This window comes from Daktulosphaira vitifoliae, unplaced genomic scaffold (genome assembly GCF_025091365.1).
Source record: "Daktulosphaira vitifoliae isolate Bord-2020 unplaced genomic scaffold, ASM2509136v1 Scaffold_4, whole genome shotgun sequence".
NCBI classification, from domain to species: domain Eukaryota; kingdom Metazoa; phylum Arthropoda; class Insecta; order Hemiptera; family Phylloxeridae; genus Daktulosphaira; species Daktulosphaira vitifoliae.
This window is the reverse complement of record NW_026099575.1, coordinates 20,519,810-20,547,176: the sequence shown is the minus strand read 5'-3', so window position 1 is coordinate 20,547,176 and position 27,367 is coordinate 20,519,810. Positions and strand designations below refer to the sequence as shown.

At 25.4% G+C, this 27,367-nt stretch overlaps 1 protein-coding gene across 50 annotated transcripts in view; it reads left to right on the top strand.

The window, feature by feature from the left end:
* The window catches only part of LOC126904244 (titin), a 130,847-nt gene that overhangs the window by 54,505 nt on the left and 48,975 nt on the right, over positions 1 to 27,367 (top strand). For 36 of the 50 annotated variants that reach the window (XM_050683114.1, XM_050683112.1, XM_050683113.1 and 33 more), the window contains 15 exons: positions 3,353 to 3,482; positions 9,184 to 10,173; positions 10,834 to 14,196; positions 14,427 to 14,729; positions 18,572 to 18,871; positions 18,961 to 19,260; positions 19,323 to 19,622; positions 19,682 to 19,981; positions 20,649 to 20,996; positions 21,273 to 21,347; positions 22,827 to 22,931; positions 23,003 to 23,185; positions 23,247 to 23,367; positions 24,262 to 24,319; positions 25,553 to 25,942. In XM_050683114.1, the coding sequence (XP_050539071.1) occupies positions 3,353 to 3,482; positions 9,184 to 10,173; positions 10,834 to 14,196; positions 14,427 to 14,729; positions 18,572 to 18,871; positions 18,961 to 19,260; positions 19,323 to 19,622; positions 19,682 to 19,981; positions 20,649 to 20,996; positions 21,273 to 21,347; positions 22,827 to 22,931; positions 23,003 to 23,185; positions 23,247 to 23,367; positions 24,262 to 24,319; positions 25,553 to 25,942 (7,266 nt within the window). Of the gene's footprint in view, positions 1 to 3,352; positions 3,483 to 9,183; positions 10,174 to 10,473; positions 10,557 to 10,803; positions 14,197 to 14,426; positions 14,730 to 18,571; positions 18,872 to 18,960; positions 19,261 to 19,322; positions 19,623 to 19,681; positions 19,982 to 20,648; positions 20,997 to 21,272; positions 21,348 to 22,826; positions 22,932 to 23,002; positions 23,186 to 23,246; positions 23,368 to 24,261; positions 24,320 to 25,552; positions 25,943 to 27,367 lie in introns of all 50 variants that reach the window. The other 14 variants (XM_050683102.1, XM_050683089.1, XM_050683078.1 and 11 more) reach the window with 14 other exon arrangements.

The following is a 27,367-nucleotide window of genomic DNA, read 5'->3' as shown; positions in this document are numbered from 1 at the left end:
TTTTTTTTTGTGTCTGTTACCACTTTTTCTCAGCTCTCACCGAACTTATTTCTTTCAACGATACGTCAAAAGATCACAAATCGTATCTAGTCGAAGACATTACCCTCAAAAATTGAAAAAATTCCCTCGTTCCCCGTAAATGGGGGAAACCTTCAAAAAAATTACAAATTAAAAAATCGCTAATTTTCGAAATTTTTTCAATTTTTTTACTTTAAAGTGCCATAACTTTTTCAAAAATAACCAAATTAATATAATTTTTTTTTTTATAGATGTATGACATCATTACTTTTCATTTGGTATATATTTTTTTTATATATGACCCATGACCTGCACACAGGGGGGGATTTAAAATGACAACTTTTTCACAAAAAGTTAATTTATTTAACTTAAATTTTGAAAATGTTCTGGAAAGTCTGACACTTTTATATATATATCTTAAATTAAAGCTAATGTAATATACTTTATCATGAAAAAAAAAAATTTCGGACTTTACCTTATCTTCACGGTGAAAATGGCTATCAAATGCTATTTTTGTGTGAAAATTTTCGATTTTGTATTTTCAATTTTTAACTTTATTATGCTATAACTTTTTGAAAAATATATGGATCAATACAATTTTTTCATGAGAAGTAGTATTTATATACATCTTTCATTCGACATACTGTTTTTTTAAATCAGACCATTTCCCTATATACGATGAGTAGCTTTTGGAATAATCCACCAATTTTTTAAAATTAAACACTATCTAAAGATTTGCATCGAAGCGTTTTTTTTTTATAGTGATTTTAATCACTGTCAGATATTATTATACTTGATCCAACTATGCCACGTCACCACTGTGCCGCGACCCCCCTGTGCTGGGTTTTTTTNTATACTTAATCCAACTATGTCACGTCACCACTGTGCCGCAATACCCCTGTGCTGGGTTTTTTATCCTAACATTACAGTAGCTTACCAAAAGTTATCCTTGAATACTTAGTTATTTCAAGGTGACATAAAAATAGGCTAGTAATTTTGTTTGTGGGGGAGGTGTGAATAAAAGTTTTTTATAATTATATAACAAATACTATTATTTTTACTTAAAATCCTACGATAATTAACATTTTCGACCATTAAAATATTAACATTACACTCTGTAAATAAATTAGGTCACTTAAAATTTAGAATTTTTTCAAAGTAAACAGTTTTAATAACAATCACTCATACATAATAAATATTCAACTCACAAAAAAATGGGTTATTTTTAAGAAAACATAGTATTTAGGTATTTCTTGGTGTGCTTAATTATGATTATATTGTACAAAAAAATGAACTTAACAAATATACCCAAAGAGCACAATATATTTTTCAGTTTTTTTTAAAGATTTTTGTCATTTAAGTGACGTGATAATTGGCTGTTCTTATTTACTGCTAATTTCGGACAAACACATTTAATAATTTTCACTTGTATTTTGTAACAGCATCTTACCTTTTGAGTCGATATCTTATCAAATATTCGTGTAATTAATTTATTTTTGATTGCATATTTGATAGTTTATGATCAATTTTGTGATTTATAGACATTCTATAGATCTTATATAGACTTTTCCTAGATGTCTATTATAATCTTTGTGTCTTATCAAAGATTAGATATCTTGTAAAGTTGTCTATAAGATATCTCATCTTTAATTAGTGTTTACTGAGAGAAGCCTATAGTCAAAGTTTGCTAACTCTTAAAAAAAAAAAATCAGTGCGAGGCTGGAAAATCTATTACAGTGTTGAAAGAATTACGAAGACCAAAATAACTATTTTTAATAAATTTAAATTTGACGATTTACATTAAAAATTAATAATAATACTTTATAACTATTAAATTTTATAAATAAATTACATTTTGTTACTTTTGGCAAATATTTTAGACACAGAACAAATTTTAGTAATTAATCACTATTGTTGGCACTACTATTAATAAAATATCCGTTAATGTAGTTAACCGAAAATTAACTGAAAATATTTTGGTAATATTCCTGGTTGTATGTAATTTCCCGAAAAATCGACAAACTACATTTCTCAAAAGCTCCAATCATTTTTTTTTTGTTATATTGTAAAATACTTCAAAAACGGCCATTTTCACAGAAAATTGTATGATTTTTAGCTTTTATGACCGATAACTTCTAGAAATCGAGATCTCGGAGAGTTTTTCTTTTTTATCTTAAAGTACATTGTAATAGCTTAAATGTAATGTAGGTTTAAAACAGGGTTGCTACGTTTTAAACGTGTTTACAACACCAATATTTTCAAAATTTACATTAGTGTTTTGGGACATTTTTAACTGTTTACTTATGTTTTAAACAATTTTTTTTTTATGTTTTTAAACAACCCTAGTTTAAAGAAGGTAGATTTTTGGAACTTTATTAAAAATTGTAAAGAAAAAGATTTGAATAATTTTTAAGTCCTCATACTCTTTATGAGTTGTTAGTAAGGTAATTATTTGAAATATTATTAACAAAAATCTATAAATAAACTATTCAGTTTTCAAAAAGTTATTTTAATATAGATTTAAAATTTAAAATATCAACATTGACTGTTTTATGAAAATTGTAATTTTCTGGGACATTTTCCTATATTACAAAGATTGAGGGAAAATTTTCAAGATTATGGCAATGATAGCTTCAACTTGATACGTACGATGAGAAATACTACGATACCTTATTCCATTATAAGAGCGTCAACTTAATTTTTTTTAATGGCAACATTTTTATTTAACTAGCTTAAATGATAGAAAATTATCTAGTTAAAAAAATAACGGTTCGATCACAACTATTGAATTAGTACTTCAAAAGTTTGTTAAATTTGTATACTTAGAAGAGAGCAGGAGTAAGGCTGAGAAATGTCTAGTGTTAAAAATAGCAGCACCCACTCCTCACCTCCAGTATGTACTTGAAAATGTTAATAACTTCTGAAATACTTGTTTAAATATTGTTTTGTCATTTCTTAAAAATATATTTTTCAATTATAAAAAGTTAGTTAAATATACATGTATGTTGCCGTTATAAAAATAAAGTTGACACCCTTGTAAGGTAAAATTAATTAACCAAGTAATATTTAAGATTCAAAATTCTTAAGTATTAATTTATTAATGAAGTCACCTTAAGTATTATTATAGTATATATACATATTCGATGATTAATATTGACTCTAAACACGGTCTTGCTTGTCCTTAATTTCTTTGATTTAATTTTAGTGAGCATTTCTGGTTTTCCAAGAATTTCTATTTATATGGTTTTTAAATTTATTTGACATTTTCATATATTTACGTAATTAAAAAAAGATTTTTTCAAACATAATTTTTAAATTTTCAATTATTCTGCAGATGATTCATGAAGGAAATTTAGCTGCACTATTAATAAAATTTACTTATGAAGAAGATACTGGTATGTTTACATGTCGAGCAACAAATAGTGGTGGACAAGTAGAAACGTCAGCCAACCTCACCGTGAAAAGTAAGAAATAATTATGATTAGTAAATTTATTTTTAAAATTGTGTTAACTTATAGAAAATTTTATACCGTATTAGTATGAGTCAATAAGCCACATACGTACATGCTACCCTTGCTTTCATTATAAATGTTACCTTGAGTTACTGTTTAAGTATTATTTATACACTTTTATGTACATTTAAGAGTTGACGCTTAAATACTAATTAAATACACACTGATATTAGGTACTTAATGTATCTTAAAATATCTGAAAGTCACGTCGATACTCTCTAATATATCTTAGCCTTTTAAATAATTATTATAAAGTACCATATAAATATTAAACTTTAACAATCGTGTGCTTTTATTTTAATTGTTTTAACTAGTTTTAATGACTTTTAATACTATTGTCAATATGTCTTAATTTAACCTTATGTTCAAGTTGTTTTATTACACGGTAAACTGTATTGTAATTATTATAGTTATAATCACACACTGTTATAATAATAATTGTATTAACAATTAATAACATCTATTGTATTTAATAAACGGCTATTCAATGCAAAATTTTAAAATTTATGCATCCTATTATAATTTAATTTGTTCGTAATAGTGACATAAAATAGTTAGTTTACTTGGGCTTTGTGACAAACTAAAAAATTGTTCTTTTTTTTTAATTTATTGGTGGTTCATTGATTGACTTTTATAATATTAATTCGTCATAAGCCTAGGGTTTATATAGACAAAAAATAATAATAATGAAGAGAACTTATAGTGATTAAATTTTATACAAACTTGATATACTATCTCATCTAGTGTTGAGGGTTGACTGTTACTGTATTTATTTGACTGAAATTGAAAGTGAACAATAATGTATCGTATAGTAAATAAAATTAATTAACCACAAGTAAAGAATTTTTTTTTTTTTTGGGGGTTTACCTTAATCAACTATTTTTTTTTTATTTTTTTAAGTGTAACTTAATTAATTTTTTTTTTATAATTTTCGATTAATTATCTATTTATTATTATATTATTTTATTAGAACTTTTTAAATATTTAAATTATGATATTAGTTAAATTAAAGTTTTGTGATAAAGCTAAATGGAGGCGTGTATAAAATTAATCAATTTCATTAAAAAAATAATTGTATTGTCAATGGAACAATATTCATTCACCAGATTACATTATTTTAGCGCTCTTTCATTAAAATTAATTTCCTGAAAATAATTAATTTATTTAACGTTTTATTTTACATACATTCTTTTTGCTTTACTGTAGTTTTATAAATATAAAAGACCAAGACCCCTTACGTCATTACTAGTGTTGTAATTTTTCTGACTCAACTGTTTGAAAAAACAAAATTAATATGAATTGGATAATATAAATATGATAGAAAAATCGTTTCTATTTGATGCCTATAGAAAAAACTGATTGCAATTCGTTTCTCGAGGCATATGATTTGAAAATAGAAGGTAGCTGATTATCTATATAAGGAAAAAAACTGACTGTAAAGATATAAGTAAATATTGTTTAACTGATCTATTTATGAACTTTTCGTCGATGGTGGCGGTTCCCGGAGTCTGCGACGAATGATTAGTGGCCAACGGCGGGACGTGCGCACACCCTCGCCGTGACACACTATTTATGGAATTCCTAGTGAACTATAGAACAGATGTGAAACACACGTGAATGTAGAAAATTACTTAAGAAGTATCATAAAATATTTTATCTTTGCAGACATATGTTGAGAATGTAATAGATACAATAATATTTTAATGAATATAAATGTTGATAATTTAATGAACTATTGAAGATTTTGAAATAATACTTAAAGTTTGATATATATCGACAATTTCAATATCGATTACTTAAAGTGATACAAAAATGTGTAAAGTATTCAAATTATATTTGCCTAATATGATTGTAGAAAGTTATAAAAAAACTTGAGCAATAATTTATTTATTCAAAAATAAAAACAAATTTTGTTTTTAATTCAATTATATTGATGAATGCATGAGTCTTAATACTTTGAATATTATATCTGAAACAAATAAAAAATAATAATTATATTTTATGTGTACTCAAAAGTTTACTTTTTAATGGAAAACCTAATAAAGATTTACCATTTCTTTAAAAGATTATGATTAATATGAAAAATTATAGCAATTTTTTAAGTAAGAGGTTCATTAAATTTTGAATAATTTTCTGTGGGTAAACTTAGTATTTAGCAATTTAGTTTGAACTTTTTAATACGATTATTCAATTGAAGAATAATTAGCTGATATTTTTTTGAGCTTTATTTTATTCATAATACTCGTATTCTTAGTGTTATATTATTGCTTAAGCATTTTTATTCACCAATTTTGAGCTTTTACTGAATAAAGTAGAAAGGGAATCAAAAGGAATTTTAAAAAGTGCTGTTGTACTCTCATATTAAATACATTAGCTATGACCAGCTGTGAAACTATTTTATATTGTTAAATTACGAATATGTTTTAAACTAAAAATAATTACTTATATAAATTTCTACTTTAATAGTTATTTTTTTACAATTAATGAAATGTTTATATAATTTGTTGTGAAAATAATTTAAATTAAAAACATAAAAATAACTTTTTTAAGAATTTCCAAATTATTGTGATATATTAATGTTTGTTTGGTTAATTTAACCAAACATATAACTCTTTTATGATTTATATTGCATTTTTTTAAACGTGTAATTTATGTGCTCAGTTTTAACAATATTCATTTTTATGCGTTCATATAAAGTTTTACTACGAAATTTTTTATCTATTTTCTTTTGAATCTTTTTGTGTATAATAAATACTCGCAGAACTATTAAAATTAATTGAAATGATTAAATTATAAATAATAAATTTGATTGAAGTATTGGTAAATTAATTTAGCTGTTTTAGTAGATTTTTCTAATAAGAGACAAAAAATATTTTTTGTATCTCTTGAAAAGCAATAATAATTGTGGAAATTCTTATTTTTTTATTATTGCTGTATATTAAATGAATATAAATATTTGTATTGATATAAAAAACTGTTTCTTTTTTGACATAGTATTGTTGTATAATCAAACTATTCCATAATAGACTAAGAATAATATTATATTATAGCTAGAATAAGTTCCTTTCTCATGTTATATGGCCTTCAAATTTCCAATAAAAGCTTATAGATAGTTAAAGATTTCATGCAATTATAAACTAAAATGAATAATAAGATCTATAACTAATACAATGATTTAGCTATATAATGAAAATACTATGAAACTTTTAATTGAAAAAAAACTAGCTTTTTGTTAGTTTAATTACGTTTTAAATTCATATATTATCAAAAATGGAATGATTAAAATTTAAATATTTATTGTTGTTTTTACAAGTGATAAAATAAAACGAACAATTTAATTATTCGTCAAATAATGATTTATTTTCTTTTTATAGTTTAAATATATTTTTATCGTAAATTTATTATCTTTAAAATTATTTCTATGTTAAATTTAAATAATTTAAGTTATTTATGAAATTTATATTAAAAGTAATATTTGTATAAAACACATTAATATTTAACATTATAATATAATATTGTGAGATAAATTTTGTATCAGTAAATATGATAAAAATCAACAAATACTCACATTCAAATGGTTGAGTTTATATCTTGTTTCATCGTTCTTACACTCTTGAAGTTTTAGATGGTACTACTGAGCGTTAATGTTTATATTGAATTACTCCCTCTAGTTTTTACGGTCACTCGATGCTATTAATTCACATGTAAAGCGCTGCCAAACGTAAGCGTATATCAATATTTAATGCATTTTAGCTCTTACCAAGGTTAAAAAAAATAAATACTGTTAACTGTGACTAACAATAAATTGTTCCTCATCTATTTAAAATATATCAATAATGTAAAATTTTGATTAAGAAATTGTTAACAAGTTAGAAATTTTAGTTATGTAACTTAACTTTTGAAGTTTATTCCCAAAAATTAGCTTGTTACAATTTTAGATTTATTGATGATTTATGATGGATATTATCGCGAAGGTTTGAAATTAAAATTAAAAAATATTACATTAATTTACAATGAACTAAATTTTATTTACCCTATTGAAAAAATAAAATTGACTTATTAGCTTTTCAAGATAGCTATAGAGATTATAATGTGGCAAGTTTTATCTGGTTTGTCTCGAACTATTTGATTGCCCTTCTAGAAGCAAATTGATTTTTTTTATTGTTGGAATTACTGAGTGTAAGAGTTATAAGAAGAGTAAAACCTAAATTTAAATACCTCATAATTGATTTTTTGAGTTACTGACTTATTCGTTGCGCGTAGCTATATGTATTATTAATAAATGTTTAATATATATTAACATCTAAAATATTAACCTGCATAGACGTAAGAAAATTTTATTTTTTTAACTAGCTAACTTAATTTTATTATTTCTTCAATTTTTTTTTGTGTACAGTAAAAACGATTATTTGAAACGCAAGGGATTACATTTTCTTACAATAAACTTAATATTTACAACAGTGAGTAAAAGTTAATTAAATTTTGATATAGAGGGTGATTTTTTTAACACTAGCCACTCGATTTCTCTTAAAAAATAATTATGTTAACAAAATTATTTTTCATATTTTTTAGTGTCATAATTCTTAATTTATTAAATATTAATTACTATTAATATCTAATAAAATAGGAAATGATCTAATAAAGAAAGTGACTGGTCGATAACATTTGGATTATTACTTCGATGGTTATTAACATTTTTATACATAGACGAAACGAAGATTGTGCCCGAGATATGTCTTATAAAAAAATCGTTATAACCTCATTTCCAGTCAATATTTTAAAATAATGAGTCAAAAGTAGTTTTCATTTAGTCATTTCATTTAAAAGAAGTTGACACTCTTAAAAGTTGTAAGGAACGAGTTAAAAAGTAATTAATAACTGATAAATCAAGAAATAATGAAACTAATAAACACCAAAACAAATTTCTTAACATAATTATTATTTTAAGAGAAATAGAGAGGCTAGAAATAAAAGGAGGGTAGTATACTTCATAAGTCCCCTTTTAATAGTATATAATCGATGATAATACTATATATTATTACGTATATTACATATATTTTTTAAAATATTGTTTTATAAATATTTATCAAAATTAAATTTATAAATTTTATCTATGCTCTCCAATTACATTGGGTCTAAAATTGTATCTTTAAAGTGCACCTCTGATATATTAAAAAATATTTTAAGTTTAGCAATTCAATGAAATTTTAAAATCTTAATATTTTAAATCTGAATTATAGTGAAATAAAATTTAATACTAATCACATTAATTTGTCTACACAAATGATATTTATTGGCGTCAATTTACTTTATTTTCAAATACAAACATTCAAATAAGCAGATTTATTTCACAATAACAATTTTTTGCAATAAAATGTATTAATTATGTGGTTTATTGACCAAAATGTGGGAGAATTATAAAAAAATCCTTTAGTCTTACATTAATATAATTGTTTGATATGTATTTTGAACTATTTTATAATTGTTTTTATACGATGATAAAAAAAAAAATAACTGTTAGTTATATATAGAAACTTAAAATAAAGTTAATTTTACGTATGGTTATAATTCGTTATAATTTAAAAGTAGTAATCCACGTACTTCATTATAGTAGTATTAATATTTTAGAAAATGTCTAAAAAATGTTTTACAGGACTAAATGGAACCGAAATTAAAATTGGTACATCTGATGATAAAGGTGTTGTGGATAAAACATTGATAAATAAAATTTCACAAAATAATAAATCAGTAGATTTTCAAAAAAATTTAAAAATATCAAAGGGTAGAAAAACAAAGGATAATGGAAACGAAAGTGTAGCTCCTTGGAGATCAGACATAACATTAGAAAGAATTACTTTAGGTATATTAGAAAAAAATAATTTAGAAAGAAATGAAATTTCATCAATAATGACATTAAGTGATTTCAAAAAATCATCTATTACCAAAAATGAAACTCTTATTCATAGCCTCGCAACTGAACAGATATTTAAAGTTCTTGAAAAAACTATTCATCAAAGAGACACAGAAACAGCAAAACACATCATTGATCAAGTATTAACAAAGAGAATTTCAAAAAATAATATAAACATATTAAATGAAAGAGAAAAGATAGATATTGTTGATGAAGTGACTCATCGATTATCACAGTTCTACAAACAAAATGTAAATCAAAAAATGTTAGCAAAAGATATTTTAAATAAAGTACTTACAAGGTCAATGCAAAAAGACACATATCAAACTTCAAAAAATTGGACTATAGAACATCAATGGGAAAAAGCTAAAGATAATTTAAACATAGCCGTATCAAAACGTATCATTGGTGATGTTAAAAAACAAATTAAAACATATAAACCCAACACCGAAAACCACATAACAATACACAAGCTGTACGATTCTCAAAATCAGGACAACGCAAACTATGAAATTGTACCCGATGAATATAAACCAAAATTAAAAATACAAAATTACGAAAAGCCACAGAGGCAGTCGTCTATACCATGGACTGAAGAAGTTGTGCAATTGAAAAAAGTCAGGCCAGAGAAAAAACCAATTCAAAAAGAGAAACCTGAGGAAGTGACTCTGAAACCGATTTCGAAACCTAAAAAATTTGACGAAATAATTGTTGACGAATCTCCTTTAAAACCTGAAATTACTGATCAAGAAACTGTTATTGTCGATGAAAAGGGAGTTAAAAAGGTGCAGAAAACTCGAGTGGTTAAAAAGGGTGATGACTATATCACAGAAGAGATCATTCTTGATGAAAAAACTCCTATAGTGGAGGAGATAAGTGATGTTCCGTCTGAGACTTCAGAAGAAAAACCCCATAGAAAGCCTTCAATACCATGGACTGAAGAAGTTGTGCAATTGAAAAAAGTCAAGCCAGAGAAAAAACCACTCCAAAAAGAGAAACCTGAGGAAGTGACTCTGAAATCGATTTCGAAACCTAAAACATCTGACGAAACTCCTTTAAAACCCGAAATAACTGAACAAGAAACTGTTATTGTCGATGAAAAGGGAATTAAAAAGGTGAAGAATACTCGAGTGGTTAAAAAGGGTGATGACTATATTACAGAAGAGATCATTCTTGATGAAAAAACTCCTATAGTGGAGGAGATAAGTGATGTTCCGTCTGAGACTTCAGTAGAAAAACCCCATAGAAAGCCTTCAATACCATGGACTGAAGAAGTTGTGCAATTGAAAAAAGTCAAGCCAGAGAAAAAACCAATTCAAAAAGAGAAACCTGAGGAAGTGACTCTGAAACCGATTTCAAAACCTAAAACATCTGACGAAACTCCTTTAAAACCCGAAATAACTGAACAAGAAACTGTTATTGTCGATGAAAAGGGAGTTAAAAAGGTGAAGAAAACTCGAGTGGTTAAAAAGGGTGATGACTATATCACAGAAGAGATCATTCTTGATGAAAAAACTCCTATAGTGGAGGAGATAAGTGATGTTCCGTCTGAGACTTCAGAAGAAAAACCCCATAGAAAGCCTTCAATACCATGGACTGAAGAAGTTGTGCAATTGAAAAAAGTCAAGCCAGAGAAAAAACCAATTCAAAAAGAGAAACCTGAGGAAGTGACTCTGAAACCGATTTCAAAACCTAAAACATCTGACGAAACTCCTTTAAAACCCGAAATAACTGAACAAGAAACTGTTATTGTCGATGAAAAGGGAGTTAAAAAGGTGAAGAAAACTCGAGTGGTTAAAAAGGGTGATGACTATATCACAGAAGAGATCATTCTTGATGAAAAAACTCCTATAGTGGAGGAGATAAGTGATGTTCCGTCTGAGACTTCAGAAGAAAAACCCCATAGAAAGCCTTCAATACCATGGACTGAAGAAGTTGTGCAATTGAAAAAAGTCAAGCCAGAGAAAAAACCAATTCAAAAAGAGAAACCTGAGGAAGTGACTCTGAAACCGATTTCAAAACCTAAAACATCTGACGAAACTCCTTTAAAACCCGAAATAACTGAACAAGAAACTGTTATTGTCGATGAAAAGGGAGTTAAAAAGGTGAAGAAAACTCGAGTGGTTAAAAAGGGTGATGACTATATCACAGAAGAGATCATTCTTGATGAAAAAACTCCTATAGTGGAGGAGATAAGTGATGTTCCGTCTGAGACTTCAGAAGAAAAACCCCATAGAAAGCCTTCAATACCATGGACTGAAGAAGTTGTGCAATTGAAAAAAGTCAAGCCAGAGAAAAAACCAATTCAAAAAGAGAAACCTGAGGAAGTGACTCTGAAACCGATTTCAAAACCTAAAACATCTGACGAAACTCCTTTAAAACCCGAAATAACTGAACAAGAAACTGTTATTGTCGATGAAAAGGGAGTTAAAAAGGTGAAGAAAACTCGAGTGGTTAAAAAGGGTGATGACTATATCACAGAAGAGATCATTCTTGATGAAAAAACTCCTATAGTGGAGGAGATAAGTGATGTTCCGTCTGAGACTTCAGAAGAAAAACCCCATAGAAAGCCTTCAATACCATGGACTGAAGAAGTTGTGCAATTGAAAAAAGTCAAGCCAGAGAAAAAACCAATTCAAAAAGAGAAACCTGAGGAAGTGACTCTGAAACCGATTTCAAAACCTAAAACATCTGACGAAACTCCTTTAAAACCCGAAATAACTGAACAAGAAACTGTTATTGTCGATGAAAAGGGAGTTAAAAAGGTGAAGAAAACTCGAGTGGTTAAAAAGGGTGATGACTATATCACAGAAGAGATCATTCTTGATGAAAAAACTCCTATAGTGGAGGAGATAAGTGATGTTCCGTCTGAGACTTCAGAAGAAAAATCTGACTTTTCTGTTATTAAAATACGTTTGTTGAGTAAGGATAATTTGAATCAAGATATTTTGTCCAGTAATGGTGTTATTTGTGATCAGAAATTAATTAAAAGTCCTAAAAAATCGATCAAATTAAAAAAACATGTTTTGCTGAACGAGGATATGAACCAAGAAAAGGAATTTTCACCTGATGATGAAGTTTGTATTTTAAATGAAGAGATAAGGAAGACTCAATCAATTTCCTCAAAAAAATTAAAAGGAATAATAAAACCCAAAGATGATATTATTGATAGCGGTAATCAAATGTATACAGCTTTAGACGTTGATGATGATATAAAAGATCAATTTATACGGCCAAAAAATATTACTGAGCAGAAAATTCCATCCAAATTGATGCATGAAAAGTTATCATTACCTTGGAGAAAACCAAAAGTCAAGGATCTTAAATTTGTCAAAGAAAGCACTAATGTACCAAACGATAAATCTAATAAAAAGAAGCAAAAAAAAAATATTAATCTTAGTGACGACATAAAGACTAATGACAGTCAATCAGTTATGGCTATTGAAAAATCAGATACACAGATTCCTTTATTAGAAAAACTTGAACTTATTGAACAATTACCTAAAAAACCAATTGCTGTTGTATTTGAGAACAATCCTTTATTTGCAACTATTCAATTAAAAAAAGCGCCAACTAAAGCGAAAAAGGACATCCCTTCAGTTACTGTTCCTAAGGTTCTGCTAAAATCTTTTATCAGAAGAATAGATTTTGATAAACATGAACATTTTGCAAAGTTTATTTTTCTTGAACCAGTCTATGTTGACAACGGAATCCTATCAAGGAACTATATGGAAGCAACAAAAATAAAAAAATCGAAACCAAGGAGGTTTAAATTACCTGAGTTAGAACCCATAGTATTAGAAAAATATCTATCAGAACCTTTTGATAAATTAAATAAACCAAAACATCAAGTAATTCAGCCAGTCCAAAAAATTCTCTTGGATAAGACTAAATCCGAAGAAGATGTTCCATTGGAGATAAAAATAGGCAAAGGAAAAATTCCTCATGAAGATAACAATAGAGAAAAAATATCATTGAAAGAAATACCAAAAAAATCATCAGAATGTTCTGATGAAAAACCAATTAGATCGACGAAACTACATGATGATGATCATCTGAAAACTAATACTGGGAAGAATTATGATTCAAATTTAAAGCCGTTGGATGTTATTCCAACTGGAGAGTGTCTCAATGAGGAACACCATACATTACCCGCTGATAAACATAATTCCTCTTCGTTTAAAGAGGAAGTTAAACCTGAATATAAGCGAAAGAAAGATAAAAAACCTGATGTACTTTCAGATGAAAGACCATTAATTTTGGGTAAACCCAAACCAGTTACTAAAGATAAGGAAGAAGATATCAACTTAAAGTATAAACAGGGGTTACCTGAACCAGCTCAAACTGAAAAAATAACTTTAAAACCTATACCAAAAACCAAACCAAAAAATTTTGATGAACCAAAAGAGTTAACAGTTGGACTTCCTGAAAATGATACAATCTCAACAATTGATGATGAAATATCGCCGAAATATAAGGCACCTCATTTTATTGAAAAAATTCAGTCTATAGTTGCTGAGTTTGAAAAACCTATAGAATTTTCTTGTGTTGTGGGAGGTTCTCCTGTTCCTAAAGTAAAATGGTATAAAGATGACAGAGAACTTCAAGCTAATGAAGTTTTTGAAATTAATGTATTTGATAATACATCTACTCTCAGAATTTCTAAGCCTACTGAAAAGCAGGCTGGAGTATATGTTTGTCAAGCAATTAATTCTACAGGAGTTTCCACTTGTACTGCACTCCTTGTAGTGTTAGGTATTATTCTATTGATTCTAATTTTTGCAAATTTTGTGATGCAGATTTTTGTGTCGTCATTGATGTTTTTCTATAATTTTTTGTTTTGATTAATTTTAAAAATTTTATTTTACATAATATATTATTTTTATTATTTAATACCTTTTGTAATATAGTGTGATTTAACATTATGTGTTATTAAAACTTATTGCTTTACACAGTAATTTTAATTAAATATAATTTAATTTTAGAATCTGAAGAAACAGGCGAAGCTCCATATTTTGAAGAGCCAGTTCGACCAAAGAAAGTCAAAGCAAATGAAACAGTTGAGTTACGATGTATTATCAAAGGAAACCCTACGCCAAATATCATTTGGTGTCGAGAAAACGATGAAGTCATTTCTGATGATGAAGAAATGTGTACTATGTATGATTCAAAAACTGGTGAAGCTGTATTATCTTTCATTAATTCATCCAAAGTTGAACAGCGAATTTTCAAAGCAAAAGCAGATAACATTCATGGAAAAGCTGAATGTATAGCAAATATAAAATATGGTGAGTGTTTTAGCTTCGATGCGAAGCTGAGAAGGTATTAATTTTACCATGATGTGTTTATTTTTTTTTTTATTTTTATTTTTATTTTTTTTTTTTTTTTTTTTTTTTTTTCTGTCACTACTTTTTCTCAGCTCTCACTGGACCGATTTCTTTTAACAATACGTCAAAAGATCACAAATTGTATCTAGTTGAAGACATTACCCTTAAAAATTTAAAAATTTTCCCTCGTTCCCCGCAAATGGGGGAAATATCCAAAAAAATTACAAATTTAAAAATCGACAAATTTTGTCATTTTTTTCACTTTTTTTTCTTAAAACTTCCATAACTTTTTCAAAAATCAACAAATCAACATAATTTTTTTTTAAACTAAAACCTTAGATATTTTCCTTTCATTTGATATAATTTTTTTGAAAATTTAACACTTAACCTGCTCATGGGGGGGGATTTAAAATTGCAACTTTTTTACAAAAACTAACTTTTTCAACTTAATTTTTGAAAATGTTCCGGAAATACTGCGTCCTTTAAACATATATCAAATTAAAGCTTATTTTATGTACTATAAAATGAAAAAAAAAAATTTGTCCCGACACTTTATCTTCTGCATGTAAACGGTTGCCGTAGTTAAAAAAACACTATTTTTGTGTTAAAATTTTCGATTTTCAATTTTTAATTTTCAACTTAAAAATGCTATAACTTTTCGAAAAATGCATGTATCAGCACAATTTTTTTTTTTCTAAATACATTATAAGTACATCTTCCATTTGACATACTTTTTATTAAAATTAGACAATTTCCCCTTATATAGGGGGGGTTCAAACTTTGAAACATTGTATAAAAAATAGAACTTTTTCAACTGAACTTTTGAAAATGTTCCGGAAATACTGCGTCCTTTAAACATATATCAAATTAAAGCTTTTTTTATGTACTATAAAATGAAAAAAAAAAATTTGTCCCGACACCTTATCTTCTATGTGCAAATGGCTGTCGAAATTATAAAAAAAATGTAATATTTGCGATAAAAATCACCTTTTATAACGATGTTTTTTGTACTTAAAACTGCCATAACTTTTTCAAATATTAACTAATCAAAATAATATTTCTTTATATTGAAACCTTAGGTAATTTTCTTTCATTTGATATCATTTTTTTTTGAAAATCTAACACTTATTCTGCTCACAGGGGGGATTTAAAATAGCAACTTTTTTACAAAAACTAACTTTTTCAACTTAATTTTTGAAAATGTTCCGGAAATACTGCGTCCTTTAAACATATATCAAATTAAAGCTTATTTTATGTACTACTAAATGAAAAAAAAAAATTTGTCCCGACGACCTATCTTCTATGCGCAAAAGGCTACCGTATTTAAAAATATGCTATTTTTTATTAAAATTCTAGGTTTTGTATTTTATTTTATTTTAAAATATTTTATTAGGGGAATAAACTGACTTTCATGAATATTATATAATTTCATTGACATAGAATAAAGTTCATAAGACATATGATATTATACTTATTAACATTTTTTACTTTTTTAAAGTCGAAAAAGTAATTTTTAAATTTGAGTTAGCTTAAATAGCCAATTTTATCATGCAACAAAAATCAACGAATAGTTGCCGAATGGGTAACACCTTGATCTTTAACGCCTAGGGTACGAGGTTCAAATCCGTTTGTGGCTTCTAAAATTTTGCATTTTTTTTTTGAGTTAGAATAGAATTTTCAAATCATTTGATATTTATCTCATTTAGATTCAATAATTTCAATAAATATAAAGGATCTTATCACTATAGTCTCCCCTCGTGAGAAGAAATTGATATTCATGTTAATATTATTTTACTATGTGGTTCTTTTTCTGGCTACGATTTATTTTGCCAACCCTCACTAGACCTACTTTTTTCAACGATACGTCAAATGATTCATTTAAGTTTATGATATTTAAGTTAATGATTAGTTTAAGTTATTACTCTTAAAAATCAAAAAAATATTCCTTATTCAAATAAAAAGTAGCTTAACTAGATTTGTCCATACAAACAATTAAAATCATTAATTTTTAATATTCTTAAATTATTTATTGTCGAATTAAATTTGATATGATAAAAGTATTCAACTACAAAAGTAAATAATTTTACTTTATAATTTATTAATTTTTTAACTCTATTTCTGTGTGCTACTACCAGTCTATAATATGCCAAATTTTTTAGTAATATTTTGCTATATAAATCATAAATTTAAAAAAAAAATGATTTTTAGTTTCACCTGAAGTTAACGATGGAGTTTTACAATTATAATTATATTTTTGATAATATGCTCAATTGAGTAAATCTTTTTAACTACTTTGGTTTGATTGGTTCATTTAATTAAAGTAAATTATTAAAATTAATTAAGTTCTGAATATTTCAATTGCAGAATTTTTTTAAACACCAAAAGTTATTAGGATATGATTACTATTCTTTCTATTTCAGTTATCTATTACGATAAAAATGTAAAAAAATCGAATTTTTCTGACAAATGTACTGTAATTAGTAATTATAAAATTTCCAGATTGCATATTAATCTTAAAAATTTCATTTTTTTCAATTTAATAATGTCAATTTCAAACTTGCAAGTTGAACTATAAGTTATGGTAACAAATTCATTTTTTAGCTTCGATGCGAAGCTGAGAAGGTATTTTTCATTAAAACTTTCACTTTAAAAGACAATAAAAAATAGGTTCAAAATGATTACCTTTAACATATTAAAAATCAAAATCAGTATTAATTTAATACAATTTTTTTTGTTCTTAATTATTTTTTTTTATATGTAAATACTTATTTTTTAATAATAAGTAATAATATTAAAACTTAGAAGTAATAGAAAAAGTTTAATTGCACATTTGAAAACATCACGAAAAGTTTATTTAGAAAAGTATATTTTTTTTCTGATGAAAGTTCCTTTTGTTTAGTGTATTTATTCATAAGTAACAAAATTTTTTTATTAAAAAGTATTGCATAAATTCCTTTAAATTTGTATACGCATTAAAAGTATATGAATATACAACTCCTTTTTATTTTTATAATATCTCCGTAAAAATTACAATATTATATTATTGAATACCACTTTCATACTCAATTTAATTACTGTAATTATTATGTATTCATATATTATAGTTATAAATCGGGGTAAAATTAAGGGAATAAGTGTTATTGTTGTTTTTGAAATAATCTACCAATTTCATTTTTTTCTATTTAATAATATTTATTTCAAACTTGCAAGTTGAGTTAAAAGTTATGGTAATAAATTCATTTTTTTTTTATTAAAACTTTCACTTTAAAGAACAAAAAGAAGTAGGTTCAAAATGATTACTTTTAACATATTAAAAATCAATAATAATTTGAAAATAATTAATTATAAAAATTATATAATATATAATTAAAATAATTACTAATCTGGATATAATTAAGGAAATAGGAGTTGATGTTGGGTTGGGTTGGTTACATTTTTAACTTTATAATGCTATAACTCATTGAAAAGTGTACGAATCAACACAATTTTTTTATGAGAAATAATATTTTTTAATAATCCCTTTTTCATTCGACATACTTTATCTTAATCAGGGTATTAATAAGAAACTAGCAGATAATGTAGCTTTTGTAATTATCCACCAATTTCTTAGAATTAAACACTATCTACTGATTTGCATCGAAGCGTTTCTTATGATAGTGATTTTAATCACTGTCAGATTAAATCTATACTGGACCCAACTATGCAACATCCCCACTATGCCGCGACCCCACTGTGCTGGGTTTTTTTTTTATATCAATTTTTTGGATTTATGGTGGCATTTTATTAGATTTTTTTTTTTTTAGAAAACGCTGAAGTGGGTGAAGCTCCAAAGTTTGTAGAACGCTTAAAACCAAAAATTGTGAAAGTAAATGAAACTACTGAACTGTCATGTTTAGTTAAGGGTATACCCATTCCAACTTTAACATGGTGTAGAGATGAAGAAGAAATTATTGCAGATGATAACCATATGTTAACTTATTTACCAGAGACAGGTGAATCAAAACTTATAATTTTTCACTTAGAAGATATTGATGAATCTACATATACTGTTAATGCTGTGAATAAATTTGGTAAAGCTCAATGTAGAGCAAATATAATAGTTCGTAAGTAAATTAATCAAAATTGTAATGTTAATCTTATAATTTGATTTATTTATAAAAATATGATGTTCAATTATTTTATTTTTGTTTAGAAAAAGATGAACTTGGAGAAGCACCAACTTTTGTTCAACCAGTTAAACCGAAAATCACTAGAACTAATGATGTAACCGAACTTGTTTGCATTGTTAAAGGCACACCTAGTCCGCTTGTAATTTGGTGTCGTGAAAATGAAGAAATCAATCCTGATGAAAGTCATTTAATAACATATGATATAGATTCAGGAATGTCAGTATTAACTATAATAAATCCAACTGAAGTAGATGAAACAATTTATACTGTGAATGCTGTTAATAAACATGGACAGGCGCAATGCCGTGCTAATCTAATTATTCGTAATTACATATGATAAAGCATATAGTAAATGTCTTATTTAAAATTATTTTTTTTATTTTAGAAAAAGATGAATATTTTGAAGCACCCTATTTTGTAAAACCAATTAAGCCAAAATTTGCTAAATTAAGTTCTGAAATTGAATTTAATTGTTTAGTTAGAGGTACTCCCACACCCATTATTACTTGGTACAAAGAAAATGAAGAAATTTTACCTGATAATTCACACATTATATCATTTATACCAAAGACTGGTGAATCAAAACTTATTTTTATCAAAACCACAGTGCTTGATCAAAGTACCTACACTGTAAAAGCGGTCAACAAATTTGGCAAAGCTCAGTGTACAGCCAATTTAATCATACGTGAGTATTTATTATTAAACAAAATAAATTTGTGTAATTAATAAAAATTAATTTCTCAGAGGATGATGTATTTGGAGTTGCTCCTAGCTTTGTCGAAACAATAAAACCAACCTTGGTTAAACCAAATCAAACAACTGAGCTTCGTTGTTTAATCACTGGAGTACCCACTCCAAAAATTACTTGGTCCCGAGAAAATGAAGAAATAATTCCTGACGAATCACATACAATACAACATATAGTAGAAACAGGTTTATCCACATTAACTATTTCAAATGTGACTAATGTCGATGAAGCTTGCTATACTGTAATTGCTGTGAATGATTTTGGCAAAGCTCAATGTCGTGCAAATCTAATTTTAGGTATATAAAATAAATTAATATTCCAAATTAACTGAAAATTTACTATTGAAATGTTTCAAATAGGCATAGGTTTATTTAAACATAAGTATTTATGAAGTTTATATAAGTTTTTTATAATAATAAATTATCTTAAATCTTGTTTTATTTCTGATTTATTCCTGATGAAAGTCATCTTATAACATATATACCTGAAACTGGGGAATCTAAACTAGTCATTTTACAGCCCATGGAAATTGATATGAATGTATATGCAGTAAAAGCAATTAATCAATTTGGTGTAACATAATGCAAAGCTAATATAATTTTAGATAATAAATGGAGTTTCAAATAGTTTAACTAGATCAAGATAATTTAAAAATTAAAACTATAGTTCTATGACAGTTACATTTTACAAGAATTGTAAACTATTGTTTATAGTATATGAGTAAATGATTTCATCACAAAGTAGAAATTAAGACAAATGAATATTTATTTATTAGGCTTAAGTAAAATTATTTTATCATGAATTATCGTTTTTTTAATTTTATTAGTAAAGTAGTTTTTTTCTTCTGATAATTTTGAAAAAATATTACTTTATATTGGTGGTTATCAAAAAAAATTTTATAGTTATTAAAAGTAGATTAATTTTGTATGAGCATTGTTCATTTTTATATATTCGAATTTTCAGATGACTATTTAAAAGTAATAGATGATACCATATTAACAAAAAAAACCATTGGAAACATGCCATATTTTGAAACTAAGTTACAAACTGAAACCATATGGGAAGAAGAAGAAAAAGAAGTCATCACTAAACATTTAATTATTAAAGTTCGAGGCTCTCCTAAACCTAATGTTTGTTGGTATAAGAATGGAGTGCTAATTGTTCCTAATGAAGAGTTTGAGATAGAAGAATTAGATGATGGTATTTCGATATTAACTATAAAAGTAACTCCATTAGAAAACTCTTTAGAAATAATATGTGAAGCGATTAATGAGTATGGAGTAGCAGTCACTAAAACTATTTTATTTAAAAGTATGTTAAAATCATCACTTGCATTTAATGTTCAATAAACTACTTTTCACTTATTTATTTTTACTTTTCAGTTATACTGGTATTTTTCATTTTCAGCTTGCGCTTATTCATGTTACATCTGCTTTGCTTATCTCCTTTTTTCCACAATACATTTCCAAAACCACATACAGATATATATATTATTACACTGATAGCTACACAAATTACCAGCAGAACTATTTCTTCATCATTTTATTTTATCGTCTTATTTAAATGATCCATTTTTATAAATTTTAGGTATTAGAGGTACTAAAGAATATAGGAAACCATCATGGGTAACTGATATGGAAGAACTAAGAGAGCAACTACAAGGTAATTGTAATATGAAATTTAATATAGATGCTTGTTGTAATGTGCATGGTTCAAATTTTCTCAATGAATCCTCCAATTGTGGTACGTATTTTTCTGATTATGCTATAAAAGATGAATATTTAAGTCCAATTCAAGAGTATAGCGAGCCATCTTCATCTAATGGTAGTTCAGATCGAATAAGATCCTCATCATGTCAAGAATTATCCTCCTTTTTTCTTAAAGAAAATGAAGCTTATAAGAGTCAAACATATCCAAGAACTCATGCTGATGAAAGAATTGCTGAATATAATCAAAGAACTTATATGGAATGTCCATGGGAACCTCGTGAAATTGATCCTGATATGTTTTTCCAATTTCATGCAGCTGATAGTCAAGAAGAATTGCAAGAATTTTTGTTATTGGAAAGTCAATGTATAGACTCGGATGATCAATCATTTGGATTACATGCTGCTTTCAGCAAAAATTCTAAAAAATTATGAAATTAACAACTGTCATATTATATAACTTGGGAAAGCCATACCAAATTAGTAATAGTTATTAATCTGTCGTGATTACACTTTAATTAAAGAATCTGAAAATTTTCATTTTATCATTATCTAATATAATACATAATATTTTTTACCACTTAAAATTTGTTTCAATTTTACTTTTTTTTAATGTAATTTATTTAAAATTCTTTGTAATGTTTTTTCATTATAAGTTAACAAAATATATGCACATTTTTTTACAGAATAGTTGGACTAAGTTGTGCAAGTTAACAGCACTGAAATATTTTAATCATTTTACGATTAGCATTTTAAGAGTTTATTTTTAAATTTGTATATAGTGTTTTTAATATGTTTATTTGCTCTTTGTGTAAATGAAAAATATGAGTGAATTTAACATATTATCTATAAAAATCAAGCTTATATTGATTAAAAATTTAACTATTATTTTTTGAAGCAAAGCTATTTTTTTATATGTAAGTATTATTTTTATATTTTATGAATAATATTTTGTGTTAATTAATTAAATGTGTGTTTGTTTTGTTTGTGTGTGAGTTATAGAAAAACTATTCCTCCTTATCAGGTATATATAATTTTTGGTTTTTATATAAAAAATTTAAATGTAAGAATTTAAATTGGTTTATTTAGGTATAATATTAACTAAAAATACATCGAGTGTATTTTTCAAATTTAAATTTTACTTTATTTATTTAAACAAATGTTTTAAAAATAAGAAAATATTATTGATATTTAAGTTACACGATATTAGTTAACAATGTTACTCTTAATGCTAAAAGTAAAATATATAGTAAAATAACACCATTTGTTTTATCAAAAGTATTTAATACTTAGAATATACTCATTAAATTAAAATTCAATGTGACAATAGAAAAAACCCCAATTTTATCGATAAATAAAATTAATAATAAATAAATATTGGTTTAATATTATATCACAATAGACAAGTTCTCAAATATAAAAACTTAAATTTTAGCATTCCAAAGCAGTCCAAGTTTTGTCCAAGAATTAAAAGATGAGCGTGTAATCGAAAATGATAAGGTTATATTTGAAGCTCAGTTTTCAGGCAATCCAACACCAAGTAAAAACATTTTTTTAATTGAATATAACTTATAATTCTTAATTTTAATTTTTAATTTAAATTTAATTTAGTGGTTATTTGGTATAAAGATGATAAAATTATCAGAAATTCATCAAATGTTCAAATAAAGATAACTGACACTAAATCAACATTAAATATTCGAAAAGTAACTAAAGAAGATGAAGGTACATACACATGCAAAGCAAATAGTAATTTAGGAGAAGCTAAAACAAGAGCGAAACTACTTGTCAAAAGTATTTATTAATCAATTTATTTAATAAATATGTTAATAAAATTGCTTTCTTCTAAAAACAGGTGAAGACCAACATACAGATATCAAGGAAGAAACTGTTGATGAAAAAATTGAAAAAGTTAAGAAAAGTAAACAAATTACCAAAAAAAAATCAACAAAAAGACAGTTGCATAAAGAAACAGAGTCAGTATTTTTTTTTTATATATTTTACACATCCATGTCTTTTTTTTAAAGTTGATAAATTGCTAAAAAAAAAAAAAGAGTTTCTTTGAAGGTTGTGGCTGAAATATATCACACTAAGATTGAAAGGATACCATATATCGAAATTCATAATACTTGTCATTTTCGTGTAACTTAATACAATTTATTATTTTATATTTAACACACAATAATAGAAGTGAAACTCTTGTCATTTAAGTAACACACAATGTAACTCTTATGGGAAACTAAACTTTAAAGCTGTTTATATCAAAATGCCAGTTTTCGAGATACAGCCTTATTGCAAAAAGCGTGATATAACAAAGAATATTTTATTTAGTTTACAAATAATTAAAAGAAGTTTTATCCCTTAATTTTTTTTTTTTTTACTTAAAAAAAATATAGATTTAAAAATTAATTTTTTTTTTTTTTGCTTGTCCCTTAATTTATCAAATTTACAGATCAGCTTTTTGAAAACAACTACAATTAATATATAAAGTAATAAAAAAAACTGATAATTTTTAGAACTTTACATCTTTTTAAAGGTAGTTAAAATTTGTAATAATTTAAATTACAAATGCTATTTAAGCAATGATATTTTTCATAGAGAAAAATATTTATTATTCCAATAGTTAGTAAGAAAAATTAAGATAAGTTTTCTTAAAATTTATTGTATGAAATGGCTATTTTGAAAACTAGAAAAAAAAAAGTTAAACTATAGACAAAATTTAAAATGCAGTTGAACAATGTAAAAAATATTTTTTAAATATTAGATTGTTAACAAGAATCAATAGTTATGAGAATTTTTAATCAGATTAATTTCACTACTAATTTTTTAAATATTATAATTAAGGAAATATATATTTTTTCTATTTATAGATCATTTGATGAAACAAAATGGAAACAAACTGTTCCGTTATCGACTAATATTCAAAAGGTAGTAAAATTAGTTTTTACATATATTAATTTAATTTTTGCTATTAAGATTTACTGAATTTCAACTTATTCAACTTTATAATAATACCTATGTTCAATTCGTTGACAAGAATATGTTTTTCAAAATATTTTTTTTATATATTATTATTGTTTTTTTGATGTTTTTAAGAAAGGTTAAAATCACTCTATTTTCAATGATTGAGTTATCAATTAAATTATTTTTATAAGTAGTATTTTACCAAATTAAAATTTGGTTACAAAAGTTTTATTTAATATAATATTCATTGTATTAAATAATTGAGAACCATAGATTAACATTAATACTACATAGAAATATTAAATTTATTAATTAATTAAATTAAATTTTCCTCTACTAATTATTTATATTTATTAAATATAATTAAATAACAATTTGGACAAAATATATCATACTAAAGTCCATATTATAAATTTTGAAGTTTTTGGAAGTTTTAGTTTTATAACTCAATTTTAAATATTTTTAATAGAAAAGTTATAAAACTATGTCAATTTGCTATGTTTTCCTCCAAATAGAGTCTAAGAAGATGATGATGATACAAAGCTAATCGTTTATAATAACTCATTCAATTAATCTTAAAATAAATATAATACATAAAATAAAACGTTTTTAGTTACATTTAATTCTGGATTTATCAGTTACTAATTACTTTTTAACATTATCTCTTATAATTTATAGGGTTTTATTTTTTTTAAATAGCAACATATATATTTAAAAAAATTTTTACCAGTATTTCAGAAGTTATGACAATTTTAGAATATAGACATGAGAAGAATGGGTATGACTATTTAAATTGTTAGACATTTCTCGGGTATACTCATCTTCCAGTCCATGTATAAAAATGTTAATAATTTATAAATTTAAATAAATAAATAAATAAATATAAGTTTTATAAATTGGTTAAATATTTTTATTGCCATTAAAAAAAATTAGGTTGACTCTTCTATAAGTTATATGCTAAAAAGTAATTAGCAACTGATAAATCAAGAAATTTAAACTATAAAATACTTTTTTTTGTATTTTATATTTATTTTGCGACTATTTGAGTGGATTTTAATCAATGTATCACTCAGTATATATAAACTTTACACACTATATTTTAAATTAAATTAACTTAACAAATTTAAAGATTTTTTTCTTATCCAGTTTTGATTCTTAATACTTATATAATATTTTGTATGAAACTTAATTTCCCAGGTTGAAGCAACTCCAGTTTTATTAGTTCAGGAAACTGTTTTAGTATCTGCAATAGCAACTTGTAAAAACGAGGGTGATGATTTGACTCATATACCTATTGAAACACAATCTGCAAAAATTATGATTGACACTCGTCAATCGTTATCTACATCTGAAACTGTGTCTGATGAAACTATACGCGAAATGCATGAGCCTCAATATTTACAAGATAAATCAACTAAAGAGCCAGCATTATTCACAGCATTGAAACAAAAAACGCCTACTGTTGTACAAGAAGTAGAAGAAGTTCTAGATCAAATTGAGTTAACAGATTTTGGACCTGCTGAATGGGCACTTCGTGAATTGGCTACCATAAGTGTGTTGACTCATCATGGAATTTCTACAGAAGAGGTATACATAATATTATCATTCTACTATAAAATAGTATAGACCGTAGGCGCAAATAAGGATGTCTTGGCTACTTATCCCCTAAGATATCATTAGTGCCTATATACAGATATGGCAATCTTTCTAAAATCTTTTTTTGAGTTCTACAGTTCGTGAAGGATAAATAGGATTCCCTTAGGATGTCCCTTAACTGTATATATCTTGAGACAGTTAATAAATCCATCGCCTGAGAAAGAGATGGCAACTTCAATTACTCGTCACTCGATGAATCAATGAAGCTGCTCGTAACTAAGTTTAGAACCTTAAAATGTGATAGTGATTTACATTACTATTGCGTTTTTAATATGGAAGATAACATCAAATAGTTAATCAAAAAATAAATCTTTATTGATAAACTATATAATTGTTAATGTGTGTGCCGGTTATTTGTAAAAATTAATTTAAGTAGAAAAATAATATCACAAAATTTACCATTTTTTTATAAAACATGATTAGATTTGAAAAAACTTTTAACAATCAAAATTTAAAAACTGAAAATATAAAATCGACTATTTTTGCTAAACATAAGTATAGTTTATGACGTAAGCAATCGTTTTCACCCAAAAGACATGTCCTTAAAACAAAATTTTTGAGCTTTTCTGATAAATTTACTGTTAATAGTAATTATAAAATTACCTGACTGCAAATTAATCTTAACAATAACATTTCTTTAATTCTTATAAAATTTTCTATTTAATGATGTCAAATTTAAACTTGCAAATTGAACTAAATGTTATGATAACAAATTTAACTTTTTTTTATTATAAACTTTCACAAAAATCAACTTAAAAAGATTAAAAAAATAGGTTAAATATGTCATTTATATTATTATTAACATATTAAAAATCAAAACCAGTAATAATTTGAAAACAATTTTTTTTTTTAATATAGAAATACTCACTTTTTACTAATTAGTAATAATATAAAAAATTAGAAGTGATAGAAAAAGTCTAATTGCAGTTTTGAAAACATTGCAATAAGTTGAAAAAAAAAATGTATATTTTTGCTTTAGATGTAAGTTTCTTGTAGTCAAGAGTATTTATTTATAAATAACAAAAAAATTTTACAAGTACTTTATTATTTTTATAATTTCTCAATATAAATTACAATATTAAATTAGTGAATATCAATTTCAATTTAAATTTAATTACTATAATTGGTATTTATTCATATATTATACTTTTAAAGTAAAGAACCACTAATCAGTATATAATTAAGCTAATAGGAGTTGATATTGATTTTTTAATCATTCACCATTTTCCTAAAATTAAACCCTATCTACAGATTTTTATCGAAGCGTTTCTTATGATTGTGATTTTAATCACTGTCAGATATCTTGTATACTTGTCCTAGCTATGCCACGTCCACACTGTGCCGTGATCCCACAAT